At 42.0% G+C, this 22291-nt stretch overlaps 1 protein-coding gene across 1 annotated transcript; it reads left to right on the top strand.

Annotated features, from left to right (window-relative positions):
• Nucleotides 1–283: 283 nt before the first annotated feature.
• On the top strand, nucleotides 284–21701 carry MLEC (malectin). Its single transcript, XM_054996146.1, has 5 exons — nucleotides 284–589; nucleotides 9322–9500; nucleotides 10291–10467; nucleotides 12547–12604; nucleotides 15397–21701. Exons 1-5 carry the CDS (start codon nucleotides 373–375, stop codon nucleotides 15624–15626), a joined length of 861 nt encoding a protein of 286 aa, XP_054852121.1. The 5' UTR covers nucleotides 284–372; the 3' UTR covers nucleotides 15627–21701.
• The last annotated feature ends 590 nt before the right edge of the window (nucleotides 21702–22291 follow it).

Genomic DNA, 22291 nt, shown 5'->3' with positions numbered 1-22291 from the left:
AACCCCCCCCCCACCCATGTTCATCGAAATGGTCTGTTCCACTTCCTTAGAGCTCGCCGGACGCGCAATCCACCCCCAGATAGTTCGCTCGCATTTTGTGCTCTCAAGGAAACTTGTTCTTTCGCCGTGCGCTCCTATGGGCCAGTGGATTTTCTGATATGCAAATTGAAGAACTCGGACAGCCAACGGGGTGGCGAGCGCCGCGACGTAGCGCGATGATTGGCTGACGCTGTGGGCAGCCGGCACAGCTAGCGGGTTAGGCTGCCCCCTTGCGGCGGCTGAGGCCACGAAGGTGTCGGTGTGAGGCGGCGGCATGTGCGGGAACGGCGGCGGGGCGGGGCTGTCGCCGCGCTGAGGGGCGAGGAGTCAGAGATGGTGGTGGCCGCGGCGGCGGCCGGGACCGGTGGGCCGCCGTTTCTAGCAGCCCTCCTTCTCTTCCCGCTGCTGTTGCCGCCGCCTCCTCACACCGTAGAAGCGGTTGGCCTGGCGGAGAACGTGATCTGGGCCGTGAACGCGGGTGGCGAGGCCCATTTAGATGTCCACGGTATCCACTTCCGCAAGGATCCACTCGAGGGACGGGTGGGACGAGGTGAGCCCTCAGCCGGGCCCTCGCTTGGGTCCTCTTTCCACCACCTCGTGCGTGGTCAGCTTCTGGAACTCCCTGCCTCGAGACTTGGCTAGGTTTATTAACAGCGGGAGCTGAATGGACCGTCTGTTTGCAGGGACTAGTGAGGCTTGCTTAAGAGGCTGGCATTTATCGGAAGCATAGATTTTTGTACAATTATGAACAGGGTTGGAAGACTATGGGATAGGAGCAATTATTAAACAGTAGAGCATGAGGTCAGCCAGTGAAATTTGCTGGCAGCAGCCTCTAAACAGAGGAAAGACTGTACTTAAGCACATAATGCAGACTTAACTTGCTGAACTCGCAGCTGCTCCCAGATGTGGGAATGACCTCATCTTAAGTGGTTGCTAAAAAGGTCAAACAAATGAATGGATAAAGATGCATTGATGAACGCTATCCTCTCTAAATTGAAATTTTTAGGTGTGGAGGCAACCTGTTTTTGTTTTGTTTTCTGACTCTGTAATCCTGGTACTGTTGCCTTTATGGATGTCTAATTGAAGTGTTAACTATATTTTGTAACTGGCCTTAAGTCTCATTGAGAAAGACAGGCTATACACGAAATTAAATAAATAAATGTCTCTGAATATCAACTTCTGCAGACAAATCTGAGGATGACTGTCATGTCCTATATGTGAGCTTCCTTGAGGGATCTGACAAGCTGTTTTTGAGAACAGAATGTTAAAGTAGGTCAGGTGGTCTTTTGTTCTGATCCAGCAGGGTAGTTAAATTCTTGACACACAATCACCCACCACTGCCTGTTCTCTCTCTTCTCAGACATTCACTTAGATTCTGACCCATGCAGCAAGAACAAAGCCATGCATTTTTCTTATTCCAAATTAAGTCTTCCTTCCCAGCAGCAATCAGGTGCCACGTGCTTGTTGCACATATTAGAAGCAACCATTGGGAAATGGTTACGTTGTGCTTACAATAAAGTCTGGGCTAAAAGGAGTTTTGTAATATGTGTTAACATGTTATTGTAATGATTAATAATAATATCTGTTATGTTTCTGAATACAAGACTATGTCGAGTCAATAAAATTATTTAGTAAGAACCTCTTAGGAAGTCTCCCCAGTCCCATTTACTGTTCCTGTTCCCATATCTGCAAATTAGGGCATATGTTAACAAGAAATTCTGCCTCCATCCCTTTTATGTCATTCCGCTGTGACTTCAGATTCTTGCTGAACTACAAATGCATATTTTAGCTGCAGTACATTCCTCCCTTTGTCAACAGGGAGGTGGTTAAACTGTATTAAGGCTAGCACATGTGTCCTGTTATGGTCCCCTTTTCAATTTTCCTTGTGTTCCACTTTCCTGTTTGCCCTGGAGTATTTTATGCTTCCTTATTCCCTGTTTCTCTGCTTTCAGAACATTGATTTTCACAGCACTTGCTCTTTGCTTCCTCCTGCAAGGTTCCTTTTAAAAATCTGTTTTATGTTCTTGCTGCTGTTAGACTTTTTCTCTGGAATCCCATGAATTATTATATAAGGACGTTGGAAAATATAGGGACACCAAACTTGAGCATGATGGTTGTTCCCATTTGGTTGGTGCACAATATAGTGTTGGAGGTGATGTGTACCCCCTTTGTGACTTGCTGGAAGATGTTTTTTCAGCAATTCTTGATATTTTGAATATGGGGTAATGGAGACTGTTTTCTTTTAAATGAATGTTTTTCTTGGGAGCTGTCTGCTCAGAATCTGACTGAACCTGCAAAGTCTTAGTCAGTCTTTACAAAGTGGCTCAAGTAACTGTTCTTTTAATTTACTCCCCTTATTGCTGCTGGAGATTGAGGGGGAGATGCGTTAAGATATTACTCAATTGCTGGAGATTGAGGGGAGATGCATTTAGATACTACTCAGTTGCTTAAAATAAAACCCTTAGTTTTATTGTCTTTGGTTCCAGACATTTATTGTTCCTGATGTACTAATTTAACCAAGGTGCCTGTATAGGTTGCTTTCTTTCTGACTTGGCTGCAGTTCTTCCAGATTTTCTCACCCACATACTCCATTTCACTTGGGCTCTTGCTTCTGGGTCAGCTAACTGTCAGAGAGCTATCTATGCCTGATGTAGGTGTAAGGAGCACAAAGGGCAGTACCCCATGCAGTTATGATTGCACAACACCGACAGTAACCTTGCAGTCATGGCAGTAAAGCTGAAATGGCTTTTTGAAAGTGCTGGGTGTGACTTTTGTTGGAATGTTGCAGTATCCTGTCCTTGCGATCATGTTGCTGAAGCTCTTCACCTTCTGATATCAAGGTGTGATATTATTGCATCGGAGAGAGTGAAATATAGTTGCAAACTGAACTGTGAACTAGGAAAGTCTCTAAATCTTGCCTCTGCTGTGAACTTGCCAAGTAGCCTTGGGAAAGCCATACTCTCACTTACAGAATCTTCCCCCCATATCTGCTTTATGTGGATAATACTGTCCTATCTTAGTGGGCTGTTGTAAAGATTGCTGAGATAATTATATAATAGCATACAATGAAATCCGTATTTCATGTCCAGAATCATGCTAATTTATATAGTTGTTCCCTACCTTATATAATCATGTGACACTTAAATATGACTTCTAGAAATGTTAAAGCTATGAGGGGTTTCCACACACATACACTTTTTCTGGCATGGGGGGAACAGAAGTTCTGGAGAACATTGTATTATTAACGTTTACTTTCTGATCAACCCTGAAATTATTCTGCTTTAGATATGTAAGATACCTCATTAGCACATACAATTGTACTATCAGGCATATTAATCACATTTGAAGTATAAAAGTCTTAATTTTGTTTAAACAAAATTGAAAGATACTAGACAGAGAAAGAGCACGCACATAGGGTGCAGAAACTTGCAGCTCTACCTAAGCACACAACTTTTAAGTTTCTGTTATCTGATGCTTTGTTGCTGCATACTAACAGGTTTCTGTCTTCTTTCTCCCTCCTCCCTTCTGACTCTTTTATTCTCTAGCAAGGCACAGCAACAAATTGCTTTTTCCCTGTTGTGTCGGTGTATCACAGTCCTTTGAGGAGAGAGGTGAAGTGGTAGGCGTGGGGGAAGGGGTCAAGAGGACAGCAGATCCAGGGTACTGGCTTCTAGAATTTCCTTGAAATTAGATCAGAGTCATCAAAGGAAAGCATGCAGCAACCCACAAAACAAAGGCAGCCCTGTGGACTCTTCCTGTTAAGATGCAGAAATATAGTTGCATAGTCATATAGACTATGAATGGTTATCACATTATCACAGGTAACAGATTTCCTTTACAGAGGCAGGATCTGGGGGAGCCCAGTGGTGCCTGGCGTGGGCTTTCAGGGACTACAGTTCTCTTTGTCAGATGCATCTGACGGGGAGAGCTGTGGTTATCGAAGGCTTATACTACATAGGAATTGGATGGTCTAGCTGTTTTACTGCTGCAAACTAACACAGCAAACTCCTTTGAAGCCTCACCCAAGCCAACTGACCCCCACACCAAAAGGAGATGTTTACATTTACTAGCAAAGGAATGTTTTGGTTGCACCCTCCCTCTCCCCCCCCCAACTGCATCTTCTCTCTCCTCCCCCCTCCTCTTCTATATTTGACCAGTTTCTGTACCATGCATCTGACGAAGAGAACTTGATTCTCGAAAGCTTATGCTACAATAAAATTGGTTAGTCTTAAAGGTGCTACTGGACTCTTTTTGATTTTGCTACTACAGACTAACACGGCTAACTCCTCCGGATGCAGAAAATGTATCTTGAATTTTGAGGGTTGTCTATAGCATGTGCAGAAATTACCATCTAATGCTGTAGATTGTCCATCCTATGCAACATTTAGAAAGCATTTTGAATAAACATTTGTCTTAAAAAGTATTTCAGTCACTCAGAAAACACTTCATAGGAATATTTTAATTGTTCCTTAAAACTTCTGATTTTTCTGGGAGGGGGAATGGGGGCTCCGTAGAGCCACTTTTTCCTCCTAGGCCTTCATCTGTCTCTCTAGTGATGTTCTTTTACATCTTCAGATTTTCCTGCATAGCCATAAGTTTTAGAAACTTGCTGTCATTTTTAAAATCCAAAATATTCTTAGGAAGTTAAATTTTGACTACACTGCATTCAGATTTGCCTCTACATTGATCTGCATATATTAGCATGGGATACACAAGGCTGACTTTGTGTTACTGATTTCAGGTGGGTAGCCATGTTGGTTTGCAGTAGAAGAGCAAGATTCAGTAGCACCTTAACGACCAATTAGATTTCCAGGGAACGAGCTTTCAACAGTCAAAGCCCTCTTCATCAGACACATTACAAATGTGACTGTGCATTCTTCATGCCAAAGTTTCCAGGAACACATTTGGAGATACTGCCTGTTACTTCCAGGCACTGAAGGCAGGGTATACGGTAAAAGAGTGTTCCACTTGATCTATCGGTTCCTTTCCCAGTCTTCTGTCCCACTTGCTAGTGCAAGTTTTGTCCTTTCCTAACTGTTCTCAGTGTTTTAACTGCTGCAAACAGACACATGCAGCTGGTAAAACTTTTTCTTGCAGACAATTTCTGCATGTTACACAGCTCTTAAAGCCACAGGCGCCCCACCGGAAGAAATGTTGATAGTAGAGGAGCAAGGCCCTCAGGGATGCTTGTTTGGGTTGATTTCAGACTGCAAAATCTAGGCCTTGCCAGGAATTAAAATTTGTTTTGTGCAGGCTAGAATACACAGCTAACTGCTTCAGGATCCAGGTTCTGTAAGATGATCATTGAAGAGGGACTTAATAGTAAAGTAAAAATCTTGACTCTAGATGTTGACTTTTCTGTTCTAGTTTAGAATGCTTTTTTGTGTTCAGAACAGGGGGATGTTCTGAATTACCCAGAGCCAGATTTTGAATTAAAAGCCTGGTATCTGTTTGATATCCTCATATTATCTGGGTTTTCCCTCCTATTTTGTATCCTCTCTTTCAGCTGAAAAATAAATATAAAGCCTGTTACGAGCTAGTTTAGGTTTTGTGGTGGCTGCCAATTATTTGCTGTGGGACAAGCCAAAGCCTTACCTTTTGTCCTTATGGCCAGAGGTGTACTTAATGACCCATGGTTGACTTGTGCCAAGGTGCAGGTTGGTTGAGCATTTGCTATTGAAGGAGGAAGCAGCCACCTGCAAGACATGAATCCCAGTAAATACAATTAATCTTATCCTTGAAGAGGTACTTTCAATTAGCTGTGCTACAGAAAAGTGTTGAAGAAGCTAATTGCATGCAATAGTCCAGTTTCCTTCATGGGGAGATTAAGTAAGCCTTGGCAGTAATATGTCTTTATTTTGTTTTTCCTTACAGTAACTTTATAGGGTTCATGTTGCATTTTCTTTTCACAGACATGATTCACTTAAGGCTGTACAGGGTAGGTGATTGTTAGGTTGGGACCTGAACCTGGGTCTAGTTAGATGGACTTTATTTGCTAATTGTTTCTGTAGCTACCAGCAGATTTCATGGAGACATATGGAGGCTTGGTAAAACGAGGTTAAAAAATGAGGGGTCCCCCCCCCCCAGTATTTCAATATAAAAATGAGAAATTTTGGAGAGCACTGAAAAATACTTTCTATTTTCTCATTTGGAGTAAGTGAAGTGCTTTAAGATAAGTTTTTAATCATTTACAATGTTTAATATGAAGATTTTTATGTACGACAGTCTTCAACTTTAGAGAATAACATATAGGAACTCACAACATGTTGTGGATTATGTGGGAGTGACATGGGGGGAGCCGCACAGGGTCTGGCAGTGGTGAGAGCTGTGGCAATCCGTGTGTGTGGCCATGGTAGTGATATTGGGGTAAAGCAGGGCAGTTGCAGGAAGGGGGAATCCCATTCCTCCATCTTTGCTCCCCCCCTCCAAAAGATTTCTTTCCCCCAGATGTTTCTGTGTTCCTCCCCACTCCCAAACATCTTTTGGTGTTATTCACCCTACCTCCCCCTCCAACCTTGCCTCTTTCCTTGTTTTTGTTGCCTCTCAGCTTGACTGCCCCAGGCCAGCTCTGCAGGGCTGACTGGGTTCAGGGCATGGCAGGGTTGGCTGGCACGGCTGCGCTGCCCTGGGGCATTGGGCACTGCAGCTTTGTCAGCCTTTCCACCTGCTGACCTTTGTCTGTTGCAGAGTGGCAGTGGAGTGCGCCCTGCCATTCCACCGGCATCCTGCTTCCCCCAGCCCGAGCATGTTCTCTTCCAGCTGGGCCGTGTGGGCTGCTCTGATGCACGGTTTTTGTGGTGCACAGGTAAGTTGGGCCTGGGCACAGAGCACATTCCCCCCATGTTTAAATGGTTTTTTTAAAAAAACGTATTTAAATGTAACCAATTTTGCCCACAATGAGTATGCTATAATGTGTAAAATACAATACTGAATAGTGCAATGTTATGAAGTTTAAGTCTGTTGAGACTGTATGAGACTTTCTGCCCAAATAATAAACTTTATTTTGCATACTACAAAACTTGTTTTCCACACTTCACTTGTATTTTTCTTATCTCTCAAATGACAGAAAACACACATGTGCTAAAGTAGCATAGCATTCAGTCATTTATAGTGCTGTCTGTCTCTCTAGTATTGGCTATTTTGCTTGCAGAAAAATTAAAGCATTTATACTACATTTTTAAAAATATGCCACATCGTACAGCTTTATGTGCTAAATTATAAATTATCTCTCATATTCTTGAAGCAGTAACATATGTTTAGGATTGGCAAGGAAAAAGTTGCATATTTTTTCAACTGTCCTTGAAATTTCTGCTCCTCCTCTGGAAGAAAACTAGAAAACATCTCCTGCCAGTAACCTTGCATCACTAGTGATTTGCTCTTGCTCCAAAATACCTGTATGGAAGAGGCTTCTGGAGCTCATTTTGTAATGAGGATCACTGTACCTCTCTGATGTGTGTGAAACTTTAGTCAGATTTAATTTCTTCTTTAGTAATTGCCTATCATTTCAGTTGTAATACAAAATTGTTGCACACACTTAAGTGGGTCTATAGCTGGGTGAGTATGAAGTAGCTGCTGCTGCTTGGTCAGGGGTAAACTTTTTCCCTACCCCATAATCACTTTATTTTCAAATCTCCTTTCCTGCTGGGTTGGTTAGGCAATGAAGAAATTGACCTCTAGATGCTTGTAGTAAAATACAAAGCACCAGTTGTAGTTGCTACTCAGTTTTTTGGTTGGTTCTGTCGGAAGTCAGTCAGTCTACCCTGTAACACAATCAGCTTAGTTCTGAAGTGCTATGCCTGGAAGTGAGGGCTGTAGACCTAGGTTGTAAATGAACTGAATTCAGCTTGTGTTGTCTGTGCTCATTTGAGTGAACCTGCCCCATTAGAGGGGTTTCTTCTTTTTGCCTTTCTCTCCCTTCCATGTGACTATTCTATGGCTATAAATTCTGTTTCTCTGCAGTTTTTTCTCCTTGTAATTATAGACATACGTTGGGGTGTGCTCTCTTACTAACCTGTAGCTGGCAGAAGCACAGATCTTTCAAGAGATTAATTATGCTGTTCTTCATCTGCTGAGTTGTGTCAGTGATCACACACCTATCTTTGCATTTTTAGACTTAAGTAACAACGTGTGGAGGGGCAGGGAGCTGTGGTGTGCAGCCATCTTGTGCTCATGTCTGTGTGCGCCATGAAGGCTAGGACTGGTTTTCATTTCCTCTTGCTCATTTATATGGCTCCTTTTCAGAGTTTTGTGTTTGGTGTGTTCTTAAAGTATTCCTTTTCAATTTGATTTCCATTAATAGCTGTTTTGCCCATAAGGTGTAGTTATCCATGTCAGTTTCTCTCTTCTAGAAAGCCCCATCCCAGGATTTCTCTAATTTTGGGGAGCGCACACTATTTCTGGATTTTAATTGGAGGCACATTATACTGTTTCATAGCTTTGGAACATGAAAGAGCAAGACCTGTACACCCTCAGAGGAGGCTACACACATTTGTTTCTTCTTCCTGTTGGAAGCAGTTCAGCCCAGAGCAGTGATTTGTGCAGAAATACAGTAGATAGCCTCTTCTGTTGGAGGGTGCTGTGGACTTCCAGGCCTTGAATTATTTAATTTATTGAAATTTACAAAGACTTTTGTGTAAAAATAATAAATCTACTGGTTGGCAGCAGTAGTTACAGGTATTAAATCGTAACATTTATTAATCGTAACATAGGAAGCCTTGTGTAATTTTTTAAAAACAAAGTGGAATTCACCTAGTATGTGACTGTTGAGTAGGAAGAGGTCCCTTATGCCATGCTCAGACTTGCACTTCTGATTTCTATCATGTTTTTGGGTTTTTGCTGCCTCCCCCTCCTCAGATTATGAAGGAGGAACGCTGCTTATGAAGTGCAAGGATGTGAAAGAAATATTTCTGCAGCACTGTTTGATGTTGGATCTGCGCTTGATCAGCTCTCCAAGCTATCAGCTATTCCTTACCCTGGGAGGCTTTTTACTCATTAAACTATAATCCAGCATGTTATCTACTGGAGAGAAATCAAACCACATACAAGAGTGTGTGAACCAAATATAATCTTCTCATAGAGTATTCTAGTTGTCTGGTCAGGTCTTTGTAAATCTCTGATTAGGGTTGCCTCCTTTAGAATTCTTAATCATTTTTGTAGATGAGAATAGCAGAATTATTGGGGAGGGCAGATGAGTGGCTAGCTGTATGAATGGGGTAGTAGTCTCTGGGTCTGCATCACTATCAAGTTACTACTAGAATTTAATGTTTTATTTTTGGAATACAGCCTCCGACTATGGCATGAAGCTGCCGATCTTGCGAGCCAATCCAGAGGATCAGATTCTATACCAAACAGAACGTTATAATGAGGAAACTTTTGGATATGAGGTCCCCATCAAGGAGGAGGGCGATTATGTGCTTGTGTTGAAGTTTGCTGAAGTCTATTTTGCGCAATCCCAACAGAAGGTAAGTAGGTCTACTTTCCCAATGGGACTCCATTCACTAATCCAGAAAATACTTGGGCCTGCATATGGCTTTCATGTTTGGGTGTCTGCCCAGTATTATCTTTACATTAATGGACAAAAGCAGCATTTGAAAGTCCTGTTCTTCCCCCAATGGGCTCATGGTCGTGTACATGGCTCTCCCCTCCTCTGTCTTATCCCCACAACATCCCTGAGAGCTAGGTTAGGATGCGAGAAAGTGACTGGCCTAAGGTCACTCTGGCTAGTCACCAGTGGGCTTTAAGCCTGAGCTGGAATTTGAACCAGGTCTCAGTCCTAGTCGAGCACTTTAACCACTGCGCTAACTTGAATGTTTTGTTAGCTTCTTTATGCCTTTGGACATTAAAAAACCAGCAGTCTTTGGAGTGGGGGGAGCACAATAAAGAGCCAGGCAACTGACTATCCAGTTGTCAGCAGTAAGGAGAGTGATCAGGATGAAATAGGATGGAATAACTGGAAAGGCTTAGTAAATACTGTGGTTTATCTGGTTTGCCACCTCATAGTGCTTCACTGTTGGGGGGGGCATGGAAGCACCACCAAATTATATTTTGTCATTCTCTGTAACACACATTGGAGATCCATGTTGATCTCATGGAACTAGAAGTTATTTCTAACTCTAAATTATCCAGTTACCTGCCAATGGTTGTTCCATCCATGATCCTGTCAATTGCTAGTCAGTACTCTGTAATAACCACAAGTCTGATTCCTCTTCTCTCTGATTCTCTGTGACATCCTCTTTGTTCTTCATCCAAAAGGTTTTTGATGTGCGCTTGAATGGGCATGTGGTAGTGAAGGACCTAGACATCTTTGACAGAGTTGGGCACAGCACAGCCCATGATGAGGTTATTCCTATCAACATTAAGAAAGGGAAACTGAGTGTTCAGGGTGAGGTTTCTACGTTCACAGGGAAGCTCAACATTGAGTTTGTTAAGGTAACAGGCTCTGCCTTTTGCTTTCTTTTTGAAAAAATATACCATATGCTTAGTAGATACTTCTGAGTTAGTTTATGAGGTACGCAAGGTGTTGCTAGATCAAGATTGCTCATTTCTTACTAAGGCCACATGACTGCATTGTGCAGGGTGGTCTGCAAAGAGAATCCAGGAGCTGTCTTAATTCTCAATTGTGGGGAGAAGAACTGAAATCAACACAGAAGCTGGAAACAAATGCATCTCTAATTTTAAAAAATGACCCTGAGAGCATCCCTTAGTTTATATAAAAGGAAGTAAATGAAGTCATTCATTTCTAGGTGGAATCCTACACTTGGGCAGTATTGTAGTGAAGGCATAACTTGCAGCGCACTAAAACAGTGAGTGTTGCATCCTTTGATAAAAATCCTGCATTGAGGGTACAGTATATTTCACACCATGCCTCTTAACGTATAGCACAAGCCTTCCCTCTATGCATACACTTGCCCATATTTGTGATGTGTATTATGCTACTTGCTGCAAATCTTCCATTCTTGCCAACTCTGTGCCTTCTAGCCTTGGAAGATTGGAGATTTGCAAATTAAGTAATATTGAAAATGCTTGGTGTGAATCCTAAAGAAGTTCCATTAAAGCAGATTTTCCTACAATCAGAATTTTCCTTACTCGTTTTAATAAAGTTTGAACCTTCCTTTCCACTGTCTGAAATAGAATGACAAGCTATCAAACAACAGTGTATTGAAATTGCACCTCTTGAATGTAAATATCTAAGATTTGGGTTTCTTTCCATTATTACACATCAAGTCCAGTGTCAGTATTTGTTGAGCAGCTGCTAGACTCCAGTCTTCCTACTGCTGGTCTTGGGCATATACCTGCACAGCCGTAGCTATTGCCCCTGCCTTCTCTCTCAGCATTGACACTGGGATCAGCCCTCCTGAAGGGATTGGATCTTTCTCTGTTGGTGCATACTCCATGACCAATGGCAGTGGAGGCTCCTTTTCCTCCCCTTGTCACTATATGCCTAATCTTTGTGAGCAGTGATGGTAGCTAGGAACAACTGCCACTACTGAGAGGGAGATAGGCAGGTGGCCTAATTTTGGTGCTACTTTGCATGTTGGCAAACTGATATCAATTACTTGCATGCCTGTCTCACTTTAAGCACTGAAGGAATTGCCTTCTATCTGGTAGTAAACTGTCTAGGCAAATATGCTGCCAGTCCTTTCTGTTTCCGTTCCAGAAGGAAAGGCAGTTGGCTTGCTTGCTTGTCCTCGAACTGAGCAAACAGCATAGACTGCTAGAAGCAATCATTTCCATTGCTCAGAGGGAGATCAGTAGATGAGGTGGGCAGCTCCTTCTACTCCCTCCCTGTGCACCTGCTTAGGTGGTGGTCAGCAACCAGAGTTGCTGCTGCTTCTCCTTTATGTAGAAGGACTAGAGGAGCAGCCTCCTGTGCTAGTGACCTAATAGGTGGGAGGGGAGAGAGGCCCACAGCTGGCATCTTGCTGGGGGCCTTGTCCAAACCTGATAGAAAAATGAAAACCTGGTGTTTGCATGAAATGAAGACTTTTTAAAAGCAGTAAGCTTACAACTGAGAATCAATAAACAATTCAGCTTTGCCTTTAATTAGGCTTCCATAGAATTACAGGAAGTGGCCAGGCAGTTACATTTCCCCTCGATTTAAATATGCTTTCACAATTTAACCATGCTTGTATAGGATTAGTTGCCTCACATATAAGCAAACTAGAACACACAATCTGTAAGATAACGTTTACTAATAAAGCTAATCTCTGGTTGTTGTGGGTTTTCCGGGCTGTATTGCCGTGGTCTTGGCATTGTAGTTCCTGACGTTTCGCCAGCAGCTGTGGCTGGCATCTTCAGAGGTGTAGCACCAAAAGACAGAGAAGAGATCTCTGTCATCTCTGTCTTTTGGTGCTACACCTCTGAAGATGCCAGCCACAGCTGCTGGCAAAACGTCAGGAACTACAATGCCAAGACCACGGCAGTACAGCCCGGAAAACCCACAACAACCATCGTTCTCCGGCCGTGAAAGCCTTCGACAAAGCTAATCTCTGCTTTCTATTTCTCCAGGGTTACTATGATAATCCAAAAGTCTGTGCACTGTACATCCTCCGGGGAACAGTAGAAGGTGAGTTTTCTTTAACGGCTCCAATTTCGGCCTTCTCTTTCTCCAAGTCACCAGCTACCTTGTATGCCATCACAGATGACTATTAGGAAGAACCTGAAAAGTTGCTCACCAAGGACAGTATCCCTGTCTTAGGCCCCACTTCTCTCCTGTGCCCCATCCTGTTTCCAGCAATATACAGATGATCCAAGGACAGTCCTGCATCATGTCAGGACTCGATGCAGTCCTCCATAGTGTGTCTCTGTGTTATGTGCCATCAAGATGCCTCCAACTTATGGTGACCGTATGAATGAAAGGCCTCCAAAATGTCCTATCATTAACAGACTTGCTCATATCTTGCAAACTGGAAGACATCGCTTCTTTTATTGAGCCAATCCATCTTGTTTAAGGTTGTCCTCTTTTCCTACTGCCTTATACTTTTCCTAGCATTATTGACTTTTCCAGAGAATCTTGTCTTCTCATAATGTGATCAAAGTACAATAGCCTCGTTTTTGTCATTTTAGCTTCTAGGGAGAATTTAGGTTTGATTTGATCTAGTACCCATTTATTTCTCTTTTTGGCTGTCCATGGTATCCGCAGAACTGTCCTCCAGCACCACATTTCAAATGAATTAATTTTCTTCCTGTTAGCTTTCTTCACTGTCCCAACTTTCACATCCATATATCGTAATGGGGAATACCATTGTTTGGATTATCTTGATCTTGGTTCCCAGAGAGACATCTTTAGCTTTAAGGATCTTCTCTAGCTCCCTCACAGCTGCTCTTCCAAGTCTTGGTCTTCTTCTGATTAATTCATTGCAGTCTCCCTGTTGGTTGATGATTGAGCCAAGGAATAGAAAATCTTGGACAATTTCAATTTCCTCATTGTCAACTTTAAAATTGTGTAACTCCTCAGTAGTCATTACTTTTGTCTTCAGCTGTAATCCTGCTTTGGCGCTTTCTGCTTTAACCTTTATCAGCAGTTGTTTCAAATCTTCACTATTTTCTGCCAGTAATATGGTGTCATCTGCATATCTCAAATTGTTAATTTTCCTTCCACCAATGTTTACTCTAGCTTCTTCTAAATCTAATCCAGCTTTCCTTATGTTATGCTCTGCATAGAGGTTGAACAGGTAGGGAGATAATATATATCCTTATCTGACACCTTTGCCAATTGAAAACCATTCTGTTTCCCCATATTCTGTCCTAACAGTAGCCTCTTGTCCAGGATACAGGTTGTGCATCAAAACAGTGAGATGTTGTGGCACCCCCATTTCTTTTAACACTATCCATAGTTTTTCATGATCCACACAATCAAAAGCTTCGCTGTAATCTATAAAACGTATGCTGATTTTCTTCTGAAATTCTCTGGTGTGTTCCATTAACCATTGTAAATTTGCAATGTGATCTTTAGTGCCTCTTCCTTTCCTGAATCCAGCTTGAACATCTGGCACTTCTTGTTCCATACATGGTAAGAGTCTATGCTGCAGAATCTTGAGCATCACTTTGCTTGCATGGGAAATTAATGCAATAGTCCAATAGTTGCTGCACTTTTTGGCATCCTCTTTTTTTGGAATTGTAATGTAGACTGAGGGTTTCCAGTCTGTGGGCCATTGTTTTGTTTTCCATATTTTTTGACAGATTCTTGTTAAGATTTTGATGGACTCCATTTCTGTAGCTTGAAATAGCTCTGTTGGTATTCTGTCTACTCCAGGTGCTTTGTTTCTCCCAGTTGCTTTGAGTGCAGTTTTTACTTGGCTTTCTAAGATTTCTGGTTCTTCATCAAAGGACTCTCCTTCAAAAATATCTGTCATCCTTCCATCTCTTCTGTATAGTTTTTCAGTGTATTGTTTCCATCTTTCCTTTATTTTGTCCTGATCATATACTGTGTTTCCGTGTTGATCTTTCAGCATCCCAACCCATGGCTTGAATTTCCCTTTGGTTTCCTGGATCTTGTGGAACAGATCTCTTGTTCTTCCTTTTTTGTTGTTCTCTAGCATTTGTTCTCTCCAGTCAGTTGCATTGTCAGACAACTGGTGGTCACAGGGTACTATTAGCCTTAGTAACTTTGCCCTTCAGGTTTGTCCTTCATAGCCTTATTGCGTCCCTCTCAGTGCAACTGGCCACTACAGGTCCCTTCTCCTCTGTCTCCTGTACTCATTTTCTTGACGGATAAGTGCAGAAGCCACAGGCAACTTCTGTTTGCTCCACCTACCCTCCTTGCATTGCAAGACTGGCCCTGCACAACATTCTTTGGTTTCTGTATGTGTGTATTTGCATATACATACCCCCAGTTCACATTTTATGTAAATAAAGCTGAAAGCTTTGCACTTAGGACAAATTATGTTTATTATGCACTTAGGCCAAATTATGTTTATGTTTGTTTATGTTTATTGGTTTGGTGTCCATTGCTTTAATTGAATTTGGCAATACTTGAGGCTTTGTACAGAATTCAGAATAATTTTGATAAGTCAAGAAAGTGCCATGTTCCAAATAAGTTTATTTTCTTGGATTCAGGGGAAAAATTTATAGTTGGGATTTGAAAACCCTTCTTCAGCAGACATAGTCTGTGGACTGTTTAGGCATTGTGCAGGGGCAAACCTGGATGTGCCACCATGTATGCTCAACAGGTGCTCCTGCCAGTCCAGACTTCCTGATGCATGTATCTGAATTGTATACATGCTAATAAATATGTGCATCTTGCATTCACATTTGAAATATAGGTATGCACCTGAAAAATGTGATTAGTGATGTGGTGCTGTGTCTCCATAGCCTAAAGACTTGCTTCTGCTTGAATATGTGTCTTCTCTTACACAGATGTTCCAAAGCTGCAGCCCCACCCAGGTTTAGAGAAAAAAGAGGAGGAGGAAGATGAAGAGGAGTATGAGGAAGGCTCCAGCACTAAAAAGCTGACCAATAAGAACCGGGTTCAGTCGGGCCCCCGCACACCAAACCCCTATGCCTCGGACAACAGCAGCCTCATGTTCCCTATCTTAGTGGCCTTTGGTGTCTTCATTCCTACCCTTTTCTGCCTCTGCAGGTTGTGAAAGACAAAAACAGCAAGGCTGGAGGGGAAGGAGCCAGACCAAACAGCAGATGTTTTGGTTTCTCCATGTTTCTCATAATTTAAGAAAAATAAATGGTTGTTAAGGAGTACCAGGTACAATACAGGGCAAGTTTGTATCGTGCTCTTTGAGGAGGGTATCCATCTTCCCCCCTCCCCCTCAGCACAAGGTGTAGGGTTCTACGCAGCTGTACAACAAGCAGCCACCTTTCCTGTCCAGAGAATCTCAGTGTGAAGACTGGATACTGCTGACTAAAAGATGTTGAATTACAACCCCTCCCTGCTGAGGAAAAGAAGAGGAAGTCAAAAGAGAGGAAATACTAACCAGCGAGGGTAGAGGCTCAAGTACTGGCTTTAAAAAAGACATTGGCTTTGAGCATCCTTGGATGGAATAAAACACGTATGGCTAGAACTGCTGGGGGTGAGTGGGTAGATAGCCTTTCAACATTTGTAACTAAACACATGGTACTTCCTTTCTGTTACAAAAGAGAAAAGGTTCGCCCTTGCTGGTCTGTTGGTTTTAAAAAAAATGTCTTTGGAATCAGGGTTGTCATTGGGGTGGGATGAGCAAGTTGACCTCGTTCAGTTGCTCCGGCTTTGAGAAACGTTCTTTGCTTGGTCATTGTAATGCAGATCTGCTTCAGCCTTCAACAGGCTCCTTTGCCATGCCATCTGTAACATAGATGCTTTTGTTTTCCAGGATGGGGAAGGTTCTTTCACATGTTACTTTTAACTTCCATTTCTCTGCACAGTAGATAGACTCTTGGTCTGTCCCCTAATTTGTATCATGATGAAAATTGATAAGTAAACCACACTGGAGGTCTGGGATAGCATAGCAGTTGTACTTTTCCTTGGGTAGCCTTTGATTTCATTGAGCCAGAAGTCGTGTCACCTTTGGAGCTGAAGAGACATCTCTGCATTTTAAGAGTTACAGAGGGACCTTGGGCACCACTTTGCTTCCTGTCCTCTTTGAGCTGCTTCTGGGACCTTAAGACAAAATTTTGATGGTCTATGTCAGTTTTGCTTTCAAAGGGTTGGCCTCATACTGGTTGTGTACACAATATCATTGAGAGCAACATAGACATCGTTTAAATTAGTTCTTAAAAACTAGTAGCATCCCAAGGAATGCAAACTGGAAGGTGGCCAGTAATGCTTGTGTCAGTGGAATATCCACAACAGAGTGCAAATTTGGGTCAGTAAATCTGACTCCTAAATCTGCTAAGAGATTTTGGCATGTGTCTGAGAGAGATGTTAGCTGTTGTCCTTATGGAATGGGAGGAGCTTTGCCTGTTGATGTCATCTTTTATAGTGATCTTCCATGGGCAGGCCCTGGTAGCCAGGACCTACCCCATTTCACCCTAGGTGAACCCCCAAACCTTTACATTGGGTTTCTGTGGCTTTCTGTCTCCCCCCTCCCCTTTGCCATTTCTGTAACTAAAGCAAGAATGGCAATCCCTGCTAGGTTAAAAATGAAATAAAGTAAAACTTCATACTGATGATCTGGAAGATAATTGCATCTTACCTAATGAAGCTTGTTAAGGGATATGGTTGTGAATGTGATTACTTATAAATGCTCAAGTTGTGGCTAGAGCCCCATCATACCCTTTCCATACATTACCCTTTTCACGTCATGCCCAGTAATAAATCATCTTGTCCACTCTGGTCAGGTTAACCCTTGCAATGTGTTCTTCCCTAGACCCATAAATTTCCCCCTAACTATAAGCTTTGGTATGCCTCAAAATGGCTTAAACTTACAACTCAAAAGATGTGGTAACAGACAGTCATTCAGGTAATGACTAGATGTGTGTAAGCTTGAGGCCTGCTACTGATCTCTTCCCAGGTAGGGCATGTGGGGGAATGATGTTAGAATACCATTGCCAACAAATGCATTAACAACCATCTTTTCAACTTCCTCCATCACTTGGAATCACACTTCAAAGTAAAGCCTGTCTAAATATGAACCCCTGCTGTGCTTTTGACCCCAAAATAATTTTTAGAATAAACTGGGCAGGATTTATCTTCCCCCCCATCTCACCTCTGTTTTCCCTTCCGTTTTTCCTCCTTGGCTGATGCATCTCATCTTGCACTCCTGAGATGCTGGTAGGAATTTGGTACTTTTAGTTTGAAGGTTGAGTGCCCTGTTATGGTACATCATAATTGTGTACTACTACTCTTTCATCTTTTTTTTTCTTGCTAGATCTAGATTTTGCTTAAAGGGACATGAAATAGCGTCTTAATTCCTTAGGTCCTAAAACTATGAAGAGTGGATTTGGAAGTCATTCAGTCATAGCAACTCTGACTAGCTGTCTTAGCCTACTCTTCATAGCAGATTGGTGGTACGTGAGCTCAGAGGTACTTGTTCTTGTGGCAATGAGAGTAGGTAAGATGCTTTATTTTTATACTGTTATTATTAGTGTCCTTCCTTTCTGATTGTCTTTTGGTTGCTATTAAGAGGCTTCTATCGTGAATCAATATGAGAAAAAGGTGGCCTGATCTATCCCTGTTGAATTGCCAGATTCCCTCTACTCAGGGCATCTTGTTTCCCCTGTCTTAATGATTGAAACAGACATTTTTGCAAGAACAGTCTTTCTTAGAACAGGAGCATTACAGCCATTAGCAGCGTATGGTGGAATCTTGCAATCCTATTTCTGTTACCCACTTTCTCCAGCCCTGCATTTCCATGCTTTGGAGAGTCTAATGGCTATTGATCATTTTTCTGAATGAGCGCTCTCTACCCCATTTTTAGAGGGCTCTGAATCTCTAAAGGTGGAGGAAGTTTGCTGTAAAGTAGCAGGCTTTGGGCCTGAAGATGTGTGAAACCAGATTGCTTCAATGAGAGGTACGGCACAACTGCTCAGTCATTTGGTGGTGGAGACTGCAGATTAGTGCTCATGTTGTAAGAGCAATCTTCTGTAAGGAAATAATGTAAGTTATTTGGTATGTTTCCCCATGAAAATCTGCTGATTCAAAGAACGTTTCAGCAAGAGAACTCAGATTCTACAGTACCAGTTCCTTAGGTATGCCAAGGTGTGAGGAATAATAACTTAGCTTTATTCTGTGCATATATACCCTGAGTTCCATATAGTATACAGCAAAAAAACTTGAGTAATGCACCCTGCCTTAATTTTAGAGTACCCAGTTTTATTCACACAACAAGGATGGTTCTACTCTGCCCTTCTGTCTTAGTTGCTTTAGGTGTAACGAGAGAGCCTGATAGTTTTGTTTCTGCTCCAGTGTTTGTTTGCCATAGGAAGATGTTTTACTGGGAGTAGGGGTTAGTTCCAAGTGGAAATTAGAGGAATGCCAAAGTAAATGTGTGCATTTGTTGTGCCTTTTTATTTTTGGTAGTAAGATGGCCTCTTTTGCTTATAGAGAAGCTTCTGTTTTAAGAAACTTCTTTTTAAAATTGTATCTTGGAGTATAGGGAGTAGGAATACTGTCCTCTTTGAGCTGAACATTTCCCATCATACTCAGGTAGCAGGAGAACATGATTGCTTTATCTTATTTGTCCTGTGCTGAAGTGCCACGATCTTAAAACCACTTGAGGGCTTAGGTTTCTGTTCCTATGTGGTTAGAAAAAAAACAAGTGAACTGGCAAGAGCCTTCCAGGTTGCCCTCCATAAAGTACCTTCCTGCACTTAGTTTAACTCTTTGAAGTTATGTTTGCGGAAGACCCAAGAGCTCTGGGGTGCGCGCCTGTGTGAGCTTTTGTTTCCTTATGATCCATGAACAGACTTTGAGTAAGACTACCTTAAACTACAACTTGGACTTCATGCCAACTCAGGTTATATATGCATGCTTACAGGTCAATGACCATTAACCCCACAGATCTCTGAATGTTCCATCCCTGTGTTGGGTTGCCCTGCATTTAATTATACACTAGTAACATACCAGTTGTAGCCAGAAACCCTCTCACATGCTGGGGCAGCATAATCAAAAATCTGGATCATGTTATGCTTTTGTGGAGATTTTTATACTCTGACATTCACAGTTTGCTTGCAAAAGGTCTTTCTGCTATGGCAATAGGTGAGTAACTGGGGGCATGCCATTTCCATGTTGTACAAGATCATATGGTATATTTGCTAGAGAAATCTCTCGAGCTCAGAACTGAGTGCACTGTAAATTATAGAAAATGAAGCCACTAGACTCACCAGCATGGTGAGAGCCTTGGAGATTTTAAAAGATTATAAAGAGAAAATTCAGAGTGTCTGATTTGCTTCTGTGTCTGATTTGGCCAGGGAACACATTATTTATTAGATAAGCATCATGAAGAGTCAGAGCAAAAACCTAATGGATTCAGCTGGGTGCAGGTTAAAATAATTACTTGAACAGTCCAGTCCAAAGTATTACTGGAGCCTGTAATTTTTCCCTAGAGAGGAAAAAAAGGAAGTTTTAGTAAATAGACTATTGTGTTGGGTCCCCTGCCCAGTTTCCTGATCTTGGCTTAAGGTATTTGTGCGTAGAGGGCATTGGAATTCGTCACAATTGCACCAGGTAACAAGCTCATTACAAGGACAAGTTAGTAACAGCATCACTTAATTGTCAGCATTTGCACAGAGTATTGGCAGAGGCATGCTGTCTGTCCCCCTGATTCTAGTTGACTCTGAGTTATACAGTATAGTATTTTTAGATGGAAATACTTTTATGAGGTGCTCAATGCACTTTGCCTGGTCAACAAGGATCCCTAATATCACTGTTGATAGGACATAATAGTGCGTTTGTTGTTTTGTTCCTCCCCCCCCCCCAGTAAGTGATTTATTTTAATTAACTTTAACAGTGCTTTCCATTCTCCAAAGGATGTTTGTGAGATCAGGTGTTATGTTTACTTTGCAAACATCTGTGGAGGAGGAAATGTCCATAGATGTTGCCACCGGCTTAAAGAAAGTTTCTCAAATGTTTGCTCAGTTTGCTATCTCTAAGCGTTACAGTTTGTGTCAATCTAATCCAGTATTATAAATAGGTTTTTGAGTGTAATCTTTCTCCCAAGAAACTGTGTGGCAGACTAGCTCACTTCCCAAGGACCATCAGCTGTTCCCCACAGCAAAAGGATATAGATGGTGATATGCAGGGCAAGAAGATCTATAGAACTGTCTAGAGAGGCTCACCATGGAGGAATACGCTTTTAAAAGATAAACATGCCTTCTGACTTTGAATTGATGTTTCCAGTTGATGCTGCAGAGTCAGTCATAAGATTACTTCCCAGTTTAGGATTTTCAACATCACAGGCCAAATCTGGGGAGTGGGGGGGGGGGGAGGATTGAGCCTATAGCTTGGGTTGGAGAAAGGTGCACACATCTGAGAATCCAGGAGTGGGTTGTCAGCATCCACGTCCTTCTCAGACATAGGGCTGTTTTCATTCTCCTCTTGAGCAAAGGGTAGCTTCCTGTGTTGTGCTCTTGTCTTGTTTAAATATATATAGGAAGTGGTCATTGGGGATTTCTCTAAGGAGTGCCTTGTTGAGGGATTTTGGATAAGAATCAATAAGAGTTATTCTAGGAAAGAGTCAGTTCTCTCTTTTTTTTATTTGAATTCCTAAGCAGGCAGGGACAAATTTTGATTCATATCAAGATGGGGTTGGGGCAGATAAGTAGCTTTGAACGATTGCCCATTCATAATATATCTTAATGTAATGATTGTGCACATTGGATTTCACTCAGCCTCCATTTCTTACTTATGAGGCATTGATATGTTTTCAGGCAGCTGATCTCTTGCCTTGTTTCTTCAATGATTTGCAGCAGTTCTTTTTTCTTATTGGATGGGTTGTGTGTGTTTTTTTAAAATCACAAACGTAAGCAAAGGATGAAAAGCACAGATGGATTAGCTTTGCAAAATGATTTTTTTCTCCCTGCTGGGGAAACAGAATAAGTATTGCTGAGTTCTGGGTTGATTTCTACCCCCTGCCTAAGATTTGGTACATTTTGCTGTTTGTTTTTTATTTTAATTTGGGGAAGGGGGGTGTCTCCCAGGATGGCTGGTTGAGGGAAATGTTCTGAAATTTACTGCCTGGCAGTTTTAACCAGCAGTGTGTTAAAAGAAATAAACAAAATTATATTGTCAATCAGATGAACTGGTGCTTTCTTTAAAAGTGGGTGGGCATGCCTTTTTTAAAAAGATTTTAATAGCTTACAGCTGCATGAAACTGAAGGCTCAAACTGCACTGCAGTGGCTATTGCAGGTTGCCAGAGACTTAATTTAAAGCCCCACCCCTGTAGTAAAAGTTCCTGCATTAACCAATCAACTTTGATCTTGTCTCTGCTAAAAACTAGCTTTATTGTTGTTACTCCCTATGTGTACTAATGAAGTTTTAAAAAATCTCATACCACTTTTCCAAAAGGGTTCTAGTTAGGCATTTTTTTCTCTCTCCAATATCAAATTCCCATGTTAATGGGACTGCATGTGACTTTTTTCCTGGGAAACTATTTTGGGGGAGGGTCATTGAATACACGATAGAAGGCTGGACTTTACAGCCTCAGGCTTTTGAGCAATGAAGATGTTGCTTTATTCAGTCACCTGACCATATGTTGTTTTCCCTGCCAAGCTTCTTATGTAGAATGAAAGCATGAGGCAATTCAGAGGGGCTCGCTTCCTCATCTCTATACTGACCCTATACTGTCCCAGAAATCTTGTACAAATATTGTTTCATCCATG

The sequence above is a fragment of the Eublepharis macularius genome, chromosome 13 (assembly GCF_028583425.1).
Source record: "Eublepharis macularius isolate TG4126 chromosome 13, MPM_Emac_v1.0, whole genome shotgun sequence".
NCBI classification, from domain to species: domain Eukaryota; kingdom Metazoa; phylum Chordata; class Lepidosauria; order Squamata; family Eublepharidae; genus Eublepharis; species Eublepharis macularius.
This window is presented reverse-complemented; position numbering and strand designations above follow the sequence as displayed.

Excerpts from the sequence above, each read along its gene's own strand:
- MLEC (XM_054996146.1), top strand. The coding sequence starts at position 373 with ATGGTGGTGGCCGCGGCGGCGGCCGGGACCGGTGGGCCGCCGTTTCTA. Across the intron at positions 10,468-12,546 it reads TCAACATTGAGTTTGTTAAG|GGTTACTATGATAATCCAAA; the intron begins GTAACAGGCTCT and ends CTATTTCTCCAG. Across the intron at positions 12,605-15,396 it reads CCTCCGGGGAACAGTAGAAG|ATGTTCCAAAGCTGCAGCCC; the intron begins GTGAGTTTTCTT and ends TCTCTTACACAG.